Here is a 14,457-nt window from a genome sequence, read left to right as displayed (position 1 = left end):
AATTAGTAAAATCAGAGAATATTCGAACAAAACTGTCAAATCCCTTGACCTATAGGACATTTATAGAACACTCCAGCCAACAATAGTAGAATATATATTCTTTTCAATGTACATGTTACATTTACCCTGATAAATCATATTCTGAACCATAAAATAAGTCTCAGTAAATTTTAAAAGATTCAACTTACACGAAGTATGTTCTTGGAGTACAACAGAGGCGGAAATCATTGACAGAAAAACCTCTAGAAAAGTTCCCAAATATTTGAAAACTAAATAATACACTTCTAAATAACCCATAAGCCAAAGACAGAATAAAAACAAAATTACAACAATCAAAATTTATGGGATGCTGCAAAAACAGTACTTAGTAGGAAATTTATAGCATTTAAACACATATAGAAAAGAATAAAGGTCTCAAAACAATGACATCAGCTTCTACCTAAAGAAACTGGAAAACAAAAACAAAAACAAATGAAGCCCATAGTAAGTTAAAGAAAGGAAATAATAAATATTAGAGGGGAAGTCAATGTACAAGAAATAGGCAAAAAAACCCACAAAAACAATAAAACTAACTGAAAACTGGGTCTCTTAGAAGAGCAATAAACTTGTTAAATCTCTGTTGAAACTGAATAGGATAAAAAGAGAGAAGAAACAAATTACCAACATCAGAAATGAGAGAAGTAACATCACTGCAGATTCTGTAGATATTAAAAGGATAAGTGAATATTATGAACAATTTTATGCTTATAAATACAACAGATATGAAATGGACAAATGCCTTAAAAGACACCAACTACCAAAGCTCATTCAAGTAGAAACAGAACCTGAATAGCCCTATATAGCCTTAACCTTCATCATTTAAAGAAATTGAAATTGAATTCCTGGTCCAGATAGTTCCACTAGTGAATTCTACCAAACATTCAAGGAATAAATAACACCTATTCTCCATAAACTCGTCCAGAAAACTGAAGAGGTTAGAACACTTTCCAACTCATTCTATGAGCCCAGCATTATCCTCCTAATGAAACCAAAGACATTATAAGAAAACTACAGATCAGTATCTCTCATGAAAGTAGATGTAAAAATCTAAATACAATTTCAGCAAATCAAATTCAACAATATATAATAAGGATTACTATGTCATGATCAAGTGGCATTTATTTCAGGAATGCAATGTTGGGTTTAACATCCAAAAATCAATGTAATTCACTATATTAACAAACCAAAAAAGAAAAATCATATGATTATGCTGAGAGATGCAGAAAAGCAATTGACAACATCCAACATCCATTTTTGATAAAAACTCTTAGCAAAAAGAGAAATAGAAGGGAACTTCCTCAATCTGATAAAGGGCATCTATGAAAAACATAAAACTAATATCATACTTAATGACAAAAGACTGATTGCTTACCCTAAGAACAGGAACCAGACTGGGATGTCTGCTCTCACTGGTCCTATTCAACACTGTGCTGAAGGTTCTTGCCAATGCAATCACTCAAGAATAAAGAAATAAAACACATCCAGATTGGAAAGAAAGAAGGAAAGCTGTCTTTATTCACAGGCAACCTTTTCAACTAGGTAGAAGATCCAATGGAATCTCCAAAAACTTTCAATAACTGATAAGTGAGTTTATTAGCAAGATTACAGGACACAAGATCAATATGGAAAAATCATTTATATTTCTATATACTAGCAACAATCAGAAACTGAAATTAAAATAAAACCATTTACAATAGTATCAAAACATATTAAATACTTAGGAAGAAATGTGACAAAAAAATGTAAAAGACCTATACACTGAACACCACAAAACACTGTTGAGAAAAATTAAAGATGACCTAAATAAATAGACAGATATACCTTGTTCGTGGGTTGGAAGACCCAATAGTGTTAACATGTTAATTCTCTGATCTAGAGAGTCAATACAATCCCAATCAAAATCCCAAGTAGGCTTTTTTGTAGAAACTGACTAATTCTAAAATCCAAATGGAAATGCACATGACCGAGAATAGCCAAAACAACCTGGAAAAAGAACAAAATTAGAACAAGATTTTTTATAAAGCTACAGTAATCAAGACAGTGAGGTACTGTATTGGCACAAAAACAAAAAGATCAATGGGGAAGAATAAACAGGAAAGAAATAGACCCACACAGTGACTTTCCACAAAAGTGAAAAGACAATTTAATGGAGAGAGGGTAGTCTTTTCAAAAAATGGTGCTAAAACTACTGGATATCCATCTGGGAAAAAAAGAACTGTGATCCATATCTTATACCACATACAAAAATTAATTCAAAATGGATCAGATTTAAATCTAAAACTTAAACTATAACATTTCTATTAAAAAATAGAAGAAAACTTGGGATAGGCAAATATTTCTTAGATACACAGTAATTAAAAGAAAAAAATGGACAAATTGGATGTAATCAAAATTAAAAATTTCTGCTCTTCAAAAGACACTGTTTAAAGGACAAAAAGACAAGTAACATACTGGGGGGAAAAATCTTTGTAAAGCATACATTTGATAAAGGAATTATATCCAGAAAATATAAAAAACTCTCACAACTCAATCATAAGAAAACAAATAACCTCAAATAACCTCATTTAAAAAATGGGCAATATATTTTATCACCAAACAGCAAATAAGCACATGAAGACATGCTCAACATCATTAATCATTAGGGAAATGCAAATTAAACCATAATGAGATATCACTACATATCTCCCAGAGGAGCTAAAGTTAAACTGATCACACCAACTCTTGGTGAGGATGTGGAGGAACTGGAACTCTCATACATTTATGATAGGAATGTAAAATGGTAAACCATATGGCAGTTTCTTAAAAAGTTAAACATATACAATGATATGATCCAGTCATTCCACAAGTAGGTATTTACCCAAGAGAAATGAAAGCACATGTTCATAAAAATTTCTATATAGATGTTCATACTGTCTTTCTTTACAATAACCAAAAACTAGGGACAACCTAAATGTTAATCAACAGATGAAAGGATAAACAAGTTTTGATATATGCCTATAATAGAATACCACTTAACAGTAAAAAGAAATTAAACCATTGACACATGCTATAACTTGTATAAATCAAAAAATAATCTTGCCAGGTAAAGAAGACCAGCAAATAAGAGAAAAACCAAAGAATTCTATTTATGAAATGCTAGGAAATGCAAATTCCTCTTTATTGACAGAAAGCAGATCAGTAGCTGCCTGGGGACAAGAATAGGGAGGGAAGGGAAAAGAGGGGCAGGAGAGAGAAATTACAGAGGGGAACAAAGAAACTTTTGGTAGTGACGTATGAGTTCATTGTGTTGATTGTGGTGGTAGTTTCATGGACATATACATATGTTAAAATTTATCAAACTGTACACTTTGAATATGTGCAGCTTACTGTATGTCAATTATAACTCAATAAAGCTCTTAAAAATAACATTTACGATATCACCCCAAAGCATAAAATACTAAGTAATAAGTTTGACGTGTTCAAGAACTTTACACTGAAAACTACTATAAGAGAAATCAAAGAAGACCTAAATAAATGGAGAGATGTATCATGTTCAATGGGCTGGAAAATTCAACATTGTTAAAATATCCACTCTCCTAAAATTAATCTATATGTTCAATGCAATGCCAATCAAAAGTCAGCACGCTTCTGTGTAGAAACTGACAAAGAAATTCTAAAATTTCTTTGGAAATACAAAGGACACAAAATAGTCAAAATAATTCTGAAAAAGAACACAGTTGGAAGACTTACACTACGTAATTTCAAGACTTAGTATAAAGCTACAGATATTAAGACAAACACATAGATCAGTGAAACTGAATAAAGTGTAGAAACAGACACATATATATATTTCAATTAATTTTCAACAAAGATGCCAAATTAAATTCAATAAGATAATTTCAAAAAATAGTGCTGGAACAAATGGACATCCATATGGAAGGAAGTGAACGTCAACCCTTACCTCACACCACACATAAAAATTAAATCAATTATATATCATGGACCTAAATATAAAAGCCAAAATTACAAACTTCTAGAAGAAAACAAAAGAAAAAAGCTCTGTGAAGTTGGCATTGGTCAAGATTTCTTAGATAGAAAACACAGGATGCGTAAACCTTAAAAAAGAATTGGTCAATTGGACTTCATTGAAATTTAATACTTCTGTTCTTTGAAAGCCACGGTTGTAAAAATGAAAAAGCTAGCCACAGACTTGGAGAAAATATTTATAATGTAAATATCTGGGAAAGGACTTGTATTAAGAGTTCTTTATAATAAAAACATAAAAATCTTAAAATGTAAAATGGACAAAAAGAAGATACACAAATGCCCCATAGCACATGAATGATCAATATCATTACTCATCAGAGAAAAGCAAATTAAAACTACAGAGAAACACTAAACTCACACTAGAATGCCTAAAATTAAAAATCCTGACAATATCAAATGTTGGCAAGGATGGGAAGCAAATGGAACTCTTATACATCAATGGTAAAATGTAAATGGTTCTCTTATTCCTTTTCATATGACCCACCTGTCCCACCCCTAGGTATTTATCTAAGAGAAATAAAATTATATATCCACACAGAGACTTGCACACAAATGTTCATAATAGCAGCTGTCTTCATAACAGCCCCAAACTGGACACAATCCAAATATTCCACACAGGTGAATGGATAAACAAATTTTGCTATATTCATACAATGAAATAGTACATAACAATAATAAGGAATGAACTACTACTGTTTCACACAACACGGACAATTCTCAGAAACATTATGCCAAACTAAAGAATCCGGATACAGAGAAATGTATAGTGTATGATTCTATTTATATAGAATTCTAGAAAAACTGTAGCGATATAAAGCAAATCAGTAGAAGTCTGAGGCTCAGGGTAATGAGGGGGACTGACTGTGAAGGGGCATGAGAGGACATCTGGAGATAATGGAATGTTCTATATCTTAATTGTGGTGATTAAATTGATGTATATATTTGTCAAAATTCATCATCTTACTTAAAATGGATACATTTTACTGCATGTAAACTTGATCTCAAAGATGATTAAAAATATACATTGTTTAAGCACACATATAGGTGATAAAACAATTTTTTTTTTCAAATCAAGGTAATGATAACCACAAAATTTAGGACAGTGTCTAACCCCGGGTTAGGGGACTAGTTAGGAAGGAAGCAGGGGACTAGAAAAAAGGGAGGAACAATGCAGGATTGGGTAATATTCATACTGTTATAAATAAATAAACCAAAAAAAGTAAGAAAGGCACCACGTGGAGAGCAATGATGATACTGTATCACAATTAATCCAATTCTCTTGACCTGAAGTACAGATTAAAAAAAAAAAAGGTAGTCACCTCACCCATATATTTCCCATGTCTCTGATGTAGGGAATATGCGAATAAATCCACCTCTTCGATCATTCTCTTCCTTCACCCTCCGTAAAACTTTGATCTACATGGAGGAAGAGAAAATAAAATAAAATGAGGACCTATTTTAAAACTGTAATCCATGTGGTTATAGGAAGAAGAGAGTTATGATCCGAGAATATGAAATAAGCATAAAGGAAGAAATTAATTCTATTTCAGATGCTGTTTTTTGAGATGCTTTTTCTCCCACGTTCAGTGTAAGATATGAGTCGGTCATGAATATCATGAATCACTCACTAGTTTTCACTGAACCCTCTGTTAACCCACAAAGGCCTGAAACGGAGTTATCTTTACCTCCTCCATTGACAGACCAAGCACAGAACCACCTAACTTCCCCGGCACCTTCTCCCGTGCTGAGCCCACAAGGTTTTTCATTTCTGCATCACTGGCAGAGAGTGGACGGGAACGCTAAGGAGAAGAAAAAAGAAAAACAAAAATACGTTTTCATCATCTTTCTTCACTTCCCTCTAGTCAGTCCCTCAACACCATTATGTTTCATAATATGTATAAGCTCAAATCCAAAGCACATTTTCTGTAACTGATCTCTTAGCCTGAAACCCTGGGAAATAGATGAAAGCTAGTAAACTCAAAGAAGAGAAGAGAAAAAAGAATAGTAGGAAAACACTATGGGTTGAGAGAGATACAAATAAAAAAAAGAAAGAAAGATGTCCACATGGCTTTGTAAGCTCATACTTACTCCTAATCTTGGTTTTAGAGTACATCTAATAGTTTGAAAGATATGGGGAAAAAAACCTGAAAACAACCTCAATGTGAGATTAAATGTGTGTTTATTTCAGTAAGTAACTATATTCTTTTCAGCACTGGGGAGGGAAAATTAGGAAAAGTAAGACATAAGAGAGAAAAACAAGGAGCGATCTATTATGTCACAGATGAAAAAGTCGGACAGTGGGATGTTTTAGAACTTGAGGGGGGAAATATTGAGATGAGAGTTATCAGTGACACAGAAGAGAGTTGTGAGCAAAGGCTACAACTTGAGAAACACTGCAGTTGCTGAACTTCAACAGACTGGATCTAGGATGACGGCCTTGGGTATTCCAAGGAGGCAGCCAAGTGGGTCAGGTTCCTTATGGGTCCCCAAAGATGATCTGGGCTACTTCAGCATCTGAATGATGATCAGGAAGGCTGTCAGAGAACAAATGTTTTAAGAGATTTTGACGTTATGAGAGCAGAGAAATATAAAGGTAACAAAGGAAGTCAGATGGCATGAAGCATATTATTGAAAAAGATGACTGATAAAATAAGACAAATAAATCTGCCAAGTAGGAAGCACAAGAAATAATCCAAGAAATGGGGGGTGTAATTTGTTTCTCTAGAGTCCTAGAAGTAACTTTGACCAGACAGAAGAAGTCCTATTGTCAGGAACCACTGTTTACTTTTCTCTTTGTATCCACAATCTATGGAAAGGCTTCTTGACAACTAACTTTTGACATTTTCAGCAGTACTCATTGTTATGGACTAAATGTTTGTGTTGCCCCAAAATTCATATGTTGAAGCCCCACAAGGTGATGGTATTTGGAGAGAGGGCTTCTGGGAGGTAATTAGAGTTAGATGAAGACATGACGGTGAGGCCCTGGTCTGATGGGATTAATGCCCTTTAAAGAAGAGTCACCAGAGAGCTTGTTCTCTCTCTCCTTCTCTCTCTCTTTCCACCTGAGCAAGCACAAGGAGGTCATGTGAGCACACAGCAAGATGGTAACCATCTACAAACCAAAAGAAGAGGCCTCAGAACAAAACCTACCTTGATTTTAGACTTTCCAGCCTCCAGAACTGTGAGAAAGAAATTTCTGTGGTTTACGCCTCCCAGTCTATGGTATTTTGTTATGGCTGCCCAAGTAGACTAATACACACCTATACATAAGTAACCATGAGTGGCTTTACCTTTAGACATAAGGGAGACCAATACATACTAATCTTCAAAGCTAGCATGGAGTTATAAAACACAGGTTTTCTCATAGGCAACTCCATAGAAGAAAAACCATGAAATCAGCAGATACAAGCAACAAGTGAAGGTAGGAACTTTAATCTCTTTAGCTTTTCCTGTGGTATCTCCAGCATCTAGAACAGTACTTGGCATGGAGTAGAAGATCAGTAAATATTTTTTGAACAAATAAATAAATGAATAATGTGCTGACACACAGATCAACCATGGTTAGAATCAAACTTTGCAGAGGATTTTGGGAAAAAATTTAACTCCCTTCTAATCTCTAGAAATACATTATATAGCACATGTTGGGATGACCGGGAAATCAAGAAGAATAATGTTTAAAGATTTAGGAAGGGAATCAACATAAGTGACATAATCATTTTTAAAAACCTTTAAAGTATGAATTCTTATTTAGCATATAATTTGGAAAAGTCAAAATATTCAATGGATGTTTTGAGGACTTTTGTCATTTTCACACACTACTTATTGTTTGCTAAAAAGACATCTACCTCACATGTGACAGCACGGCTGTGATCAGAAAGCCACTGGCAGTAAATCCTCCAAAGTCAAGCTGCATTATCACCTCACACTATTTAAAAATATTTTAAAGTCCTCTGAAATTGTGAAAGAAGAGAATATGAAGTAAGCATTCATTTTAGTGATGTAATAAAAATAAAGATTAAGCATTTTAGAATAGAAAGAATGTTATTTTAAAATGCTGATTATATTACAAGGTTAATAATAAAAACATTTTAAGAAAGAGTTATTCCCTATCAGAATAGTTTTATGAATAAAAATGGTCATATTTGTAAGAATATGGATCAAGTCACTATTGAATAACATTTAATGAGCACCTCCATTTTAAAAAAATTTTTTTTGCTTTGTCTTTTTGTTTTGTTTTTGTTGTTCAGTCTCTTGTTTGCTTTTTTATTATTAGGGTTTTTGTTTGCTTGCTTTATTTATGTTTTTAAAACTGCTTCGTGATAGAATGATATTCCTGGCTTCCAGAGATTGAGACTATCATGATGATGTTGCAATCTTCCTCTATTGATCTAAACCTGCTCCCCCAAACAATGAATTAGCACTTCAAAACTCTCCCAGTCACTTTCAAAGAGTTGTCTCCTACACACATTCACAACAACTATTTTGTTACTCACAGTTCACAGTCCTAATTCTAGCCACCATGTGCCTATATTAGGGCTATTTGGGTGGGGTGTGTAGGAATTCAAGCAGGTGCTCCTGGCTGGGGCATTTAGGAGGTTAGAAAAAGGAGGGGTAACGGTGCTTGCTAGATGAATGCTCCAGCTGTTAACTCCCATAAACCAATGGCTTTATTCTTTTATTGCCACAAATACCACCAGGCTGCAAAGAAAAGGTCAATGCAACTCCAAGGGAAGAAGAAAAGAATGTGGCTAGAAACTCCTTTAATCTCTTCATCTATTTATTTCAATGTCAACTATAAAGAGGGCTGAGAGGGAGAAAAATATGAAAAGTTCTAGCTCCTGAAGTCTAGGTATCTCAAATGCCTCTCTAAAATCCACCCAGGTTCCCTGTGTCTTTAGAGAAGCCAACAGAAAATAATCAGACTAGAAAGTCAAAAATATTTTGCCAATCTCAACTTTTCGATAAATTTGAGATTAGAGAGAAGTTTTTTAATCTACACAATATCTGCTGTACTGGTTTACAGAGACATATATTTATACAGGAACAACAAAGCATTACTACCCTAGACCATTGGCTGAATCCTACCAATATTGATTAATGAAATGAGCTCTTAACAAATGAATTATAGACACAGGTGAGAGAAAAAGCAGAGGGAAAAGGAGAGAAGAAAGGATAATAAGGAAAAGAAAGAAAGAAAACAGAAATGCTTATGAGTGCCAAGGAGATACTTGGAAATTAAGAGCAAAGCAAAAGAAAAAAAAGGAATCAGACTGATTTGAAAGGCCATCAGGACTTTCAAAAACAAGAACAAAACAGTTCAAATGCAAGCCATTCTCTGTGGTTTTGACTTTGGGCACATCAGCTCAGGTATATTCTCTGGGTAGTAGACAGAATAAATCCACATATTCCAATGGACTGACTGAATACACTAAGGAAATAAAGCTCCTCTAAACGTAAAGAGAACCATTGCCTCTGGCTAGATGACACAAGATTTAAACTACTGGGTTCTCAGACAGACTTTGTTTCAGTGAGAATTCTGCCACGCAACATGCATCGAAGTTGTTAAACTATCATTAGTACAAGTTAGGATTCAGAAATATACCCAGAGAAGAAACCTATACGCATCTAATCTCCATTGCTAGGGAAGAACTGACTGAGAATGTGAAATTATTGAGACAGGGAACCACCTGCCCCTACGCACATTAGTAAGAAACAGATGTTGGATCAGAAAAATGGTTCTCAGCCTAAAGAAAGCTGGCAAGTACCAGTAAGGAGAACTGGACAAAAGGAAGAATATGAAAAAAAAGATGAGGTATCCTAAAAGGTATCAAAATTGAGGGGCAAAAAAAAAAAAAAAAAAAATCTGCTCGACCAAGAACACATACAAAGAATAAAAAACCTCCCAATTCAATTTTATAAAGTTTAGAATTCTGTGTTAAAAACACATGGACTAGAAATAGCTCAATTTATATGTGATGCATCTTGCCACTCAGAAAATAAAAAGTCAAGTTTAAAAAAGTAAAATGAATCAGTGCTATCAAATGAAAGAAAATGAACAAAAAAGACCACATATGAATAAATTTGGGTGGAAACAGACCAAAAGTGGCTGATAAAGAAGGCTTAAATATAATGATAACCAGAAGTACACTATTTTGAAATTGGGGAGCCGGGGGGGGGGAGGGGGGAAAGGGGAAAGAAAGCAAGTAAGTAGGTTTGTGTTACAGTAAAAAAAAAGATACACAGCATCTGAAAATTTGTAATAAATGTAAGTCGGCAGGTCTGAGGGACATGCATCTTGTTATTAACAGAACTGGCTTTAAAAACAAAAAAAACTTACCAAAACCACTTACAATTATGTTTGAAAAATCATGAAGAACTGAGGAGGTACCAGAGGATTAGAAAAAAACAAATGAGGTACCAGTCTTCAAAAATGTAAGAAGTATGCTCCTGGTGATTACCGCCTGGTAAGTCTAACTTGAATCCCTAGTATGGAACAAATATTAAAAGAAAAAAATCCATAAACATTTAGAGTTTAATGGGCTCATAAAGAATAATAGCATGGAAACTGCTTTATTTATTTTAAAACATGCTTTAAAATTTTGATATTTAGGACAAAATAACAAAAAAGGGGAATAGAGCAAATATATTTAATGTCCTTGGATTTTAGAGAAGCATTTGTGAAAATTTCATAAAACTTCTATTTTAAGTTATATTTTCAATCAGGACTTAGTATCGTGATATAATAATAAAATACACCAACAAAAGCTGAACACGGTTAAAAGACACAACCGTAGGATAAGTAGCAGTGAATCAAGTTAGGAAGTGATCGGGTACTGATTAAGCATTATTTAGAATCTGTACTGATATCTGGGAGGATGAATAATTAATTAATTAATTAATTACTTGGGTTGATTTGCATTTGTTGATGATAGTAAATGTGAAAAGACATGACTCTAGATAAATGAATATCAAAATAACACCAGATACTGACAGTGGAAAAAGGAAAATCAAAACAGGACTCAAAAGTATGTAGGGGACTAACCATCTGAGGGTAAACTATCCTGAACATTTTACCTATGTGTGATCATTCCTTTCTCAGCATAACGCCATGTATGTATTACTACTTATCTGACAGATGTGGGAAGTGGGCCTGAGACATACGGGAACTTGCCCAAGGTCTAACAGTTACTGGCAGAGCTCAAATTTGAACTCAGGTCTATCCGACTTCGAAGTCCTCATTCTTTCCATAAAACCATACCCGCCTGCTTGAACACTCAAATGTAATTTCTGGTGAGTGAAAAATGTTAAACCACAGGCACTCAAGGGAAGGGAGAAATGCAGAAAGAGATAATGGATTAAGAAGGAATCATCATACAACAAGCAAAAAACTATGACTTCACAATCTGACAGCATCAGAAAAAGAAAAGTTTACACAGTCTGAATGGCCAGAGCAGAGAGTCTTTCCTTTTTTCATGTAGCTCTGATGAAACTACTGTGGATATGAGAGTGTTTCGTTAACAGAAAGACAGGGACAAGGCAGAACATTGCAAAGGACAATAAGAGTCGAAGAATTCAATACGTTTAAGGTTGGCTGCATAAAGCCAGAAAGCCTGTGTCACATGAGCAGTGCTGAAATACATAACCACTAAGGAGAGGCCTTGCTCGTCCACAGGTTATTCACAAGTTATGGCAATTCAAGCAATGGAGCTAGGTGGAATAGAGCTAAAATGAGTAATGGAACATTAAGGTTGGAATTCCATATCAAAGACAGTTCTTTGGAGTCAAATTCAGAAGGCTATGAAACAGCACTTTAATGTTCTCCTTAAATAGGCTAGGTCAAGAGATATTTAGAGTGTAAGCTCTTTGAAGTCAACAGCCTTGATTTTTGCTTTGTGTTTTTGTTTGCCACGGAGAGCAGCTTGCACACTTAGGTACCTGCTAAATACAAAACCCTATGACAGAGTTCTGAATTCTACTAACTAAACAACAAAACTTGTATTACACGACCATACTAATCAGTTACCAAATAGTAGACATCACAGCCAGTGAGTCTTTTTTTCATTTCTTGGATTCATATAAACCATGTAAAGCACTTTATCAAAAATAGTAGCTAAGAAAGTTATAATTCAAGCTTCCAAGCTTACCAGAAACTGTATCAGAGAGTACAAATGCCAAAATAAATATACTGGAGCGTTTTACTAAAGAATTAATAATTGCAAGTGACACACTTATGGATGAGAACATCTACATCACTCATATCAAAGCATCAAATAGCAGAAGCAGTACTCTCATTGCTATCGCATCACTTCAAAAGATGTTCAAAAAAATCTGCATGGAAGAAAGCAGCAGTTTATCTCACGTACTGCTAACAAGAAGAGAAAAAGGACAAAGGCTGATCATTAAGAGACTGAGATAAAATATTTTGTCTTTATTTTAAAGGCAGCATCTGAGACACTAAGTATGGCAGAGTTTCTAAGATTCATAAAACTGCAAATCACTACATATAAGAAAAGTCATCTGTTAAAAAACTCAAATACAGACGAATACCCAACGTGAAAACATTTCCAACACTAAGCTACTGACAAGGGTCTGTTTCATAAGACATCTGAACAAATGAAAGGTTACTTGTGATATTTCTTTTCTGGAATATCTGGTCAAAGCAATAGATATGCCTGTAAACTCTGTGCATCATTTAAATTCAACTGCCTTCATCACAGCATAATCACTATCAGAAAAAGACGATTCATAAATTCCTGCAACCTCTACTCTCACACACTACATCTGAAAAGATCTCTGTGCGTTCATTTTCACTTACTCTATTTTGCATTATTAACTGTTTAAAAAGCAGGTGCATGAAATATGTACTATGAAACAGCGAAGCTATAAAAGGCTTTCCATTGGGGAATGGAGATGAAAACTTGAATGAAGTCTCCAAACGATCCAGAACTTACCTGTTTCGTGCTTGATGACTGAAACTGTGCAGATACTGGACGCTATAAAAGACAGAAAAATGGAATAAAGCCTTATCTTCTCCTAACATGCCTATATTTTCCAACTCCTACATCTATGATATAAAAAAGACAAACATAATCTCCAAGAAGAGAGCAAAAGCCAAAGCCCTATATTTTGCACTGGAAAGATTAGAGCATTTATTATTGTTCTCACTGCATTCTTCTGAGGTATAACCATTCCAGTTTCACCTTCTTACCACTGAGAACTCAATCTTACTGTCACATACTGAAGATCCTGAAGTTAACTATTCTACCTGATAAAATGGTCTCACACAGTACATGTAACTAATCTATAGCTGCTTTGGCTTTTAAGTAGGTGTTGTGTGGACTGCCCACAGATGAAATTACGCCATCACCTACCAGTTAGCAGAGCAAACAGGGAATAGATTCTCCACTATTTGCAAAGAGTCACCAAAAAAAGCTGACAGGCAAGCTACGAAAAGGGATCAATTCATCCAAGACTGACATATAGCTACTCCTAGAGTGAAACTTGCAAAAACTCTCTTAAAGCTGCACAGAAACATTCGTAATCCTTATACACAATCCTGTGTCTCCTGCCACAGATGCTGCAGAAGACAATTTGCAAAGGAATGCGATTGCCTAAATTCATTTTCCTAGTACACCTAGGTTAACCCTCCAATTTTCTTATTAAAAATTAAACCCTTGACCTGTGATGTACTGATCAAGTTGAAACCGGTTGCCCGGTTTCACTTCTAATCCAAGATAACACCCCTTAAAATATAGTTTGCCCTGTTCCCCACCACAGCACTAATGCTGACAGGGAACAATTCTAAAACAAGAGGTCACAGGCAGCCTGCAAACGGAGTCCAGCTAAGGGCATGCTATAGTTCGTCTGCAAAGTATTATTTTTTAAATTGAACTCTTGTTGCCAGTATTTTGAAATAAGATTTCTGATTTCTCTTGACAGTAGGAAGATCTGACCACACTTGGCCCACACTCACGCATGGCAATGCTCAGCTAGAGCACATAAGCAAAAGAGCTGCCCTTTTGATAGGAAGCATGCACTACCCAGTTTACTGCAGTCACGGCACTCTCAGCTGTATCATACCTGGCCCTGTTTACTCTTTTACATTGTCTCTCTGCAGCCCCTAGAGGCGTTTGAGTTTGCAAACTCTGTCCTAATGAAAAGTTATCTGAAAAAATAATGGTACATAAGCTTAGCAAACATAGTAGCAGTACTCTACATGAGACCAGCAAGCACAAGGAAGAGAAGTGGGAAGAAAAAAAGGGAGAGGGGGAGGGCTAAAAGTGGAGGTAGGGGGAGCATAGGAGGGCCAAAGTAAGGGAAAGGGGAGGGACAGGGAGAAGCAGCCGCTGTTTCTGCCCTCAAAGAGCTTACAGTCTAGCAGAGGAGTAATGG

At 35.0% G+C, this 14,457-nt stretch overlaps 1 protein-coding gene across 14 annotated transcripts in view; it reads right to left on the bottom strand.

Annotated features, from left to right (window-relative positions):
* The window catches only part of TTLL5 (tubulin tyrosine ligase like 5), a 283,931-nt gene that overhangs the window by 199,134 nt on the left and 70,340 nt on the right, over positions 1-14,457 (bottom strand). For all 14 annotated transcript variants that reach the window (XM_057732748.1, XM_057732753.1, XM_057732746.1 and 11 more), the window contains 3 exons: positions 13,017-13,058; positions 5,751-5,864; positions 5,390-5,481 (listed from right to left, as the gene is read on the bottom strand). In XM_057732748.1, the coding sequence (XP_057588731.1) occupies positions 5,390-5,481; positions 5,751-5,864; positions 13,017-13,058 (248 nt within the window). The remainder of the gene's footprint in view (positions 1-5,389; positions 5,482-5,750; positions 5,865-13,016; positions 13,059-14,457) is intronic.

Source organism: Hippopotamus amphibius, chromosome 4 (assembly GCF_030028045.1).
Source record: "Hippopotamus amphibius kiboko isolate mHipAmp2 chromosome 4, mHipAmp2.hap2, whole genome shotgun sequence".
Lineage (NCBI taxonomy): Eukaryota > Metazoa > Chordata > Mammalia > Artiodactyla > Hippopotamidae > Hippopotamus > Hippopotamus amphibius.
This window is presented reverse-complemented; position numbering and strand designations above follow the sequence as displayed.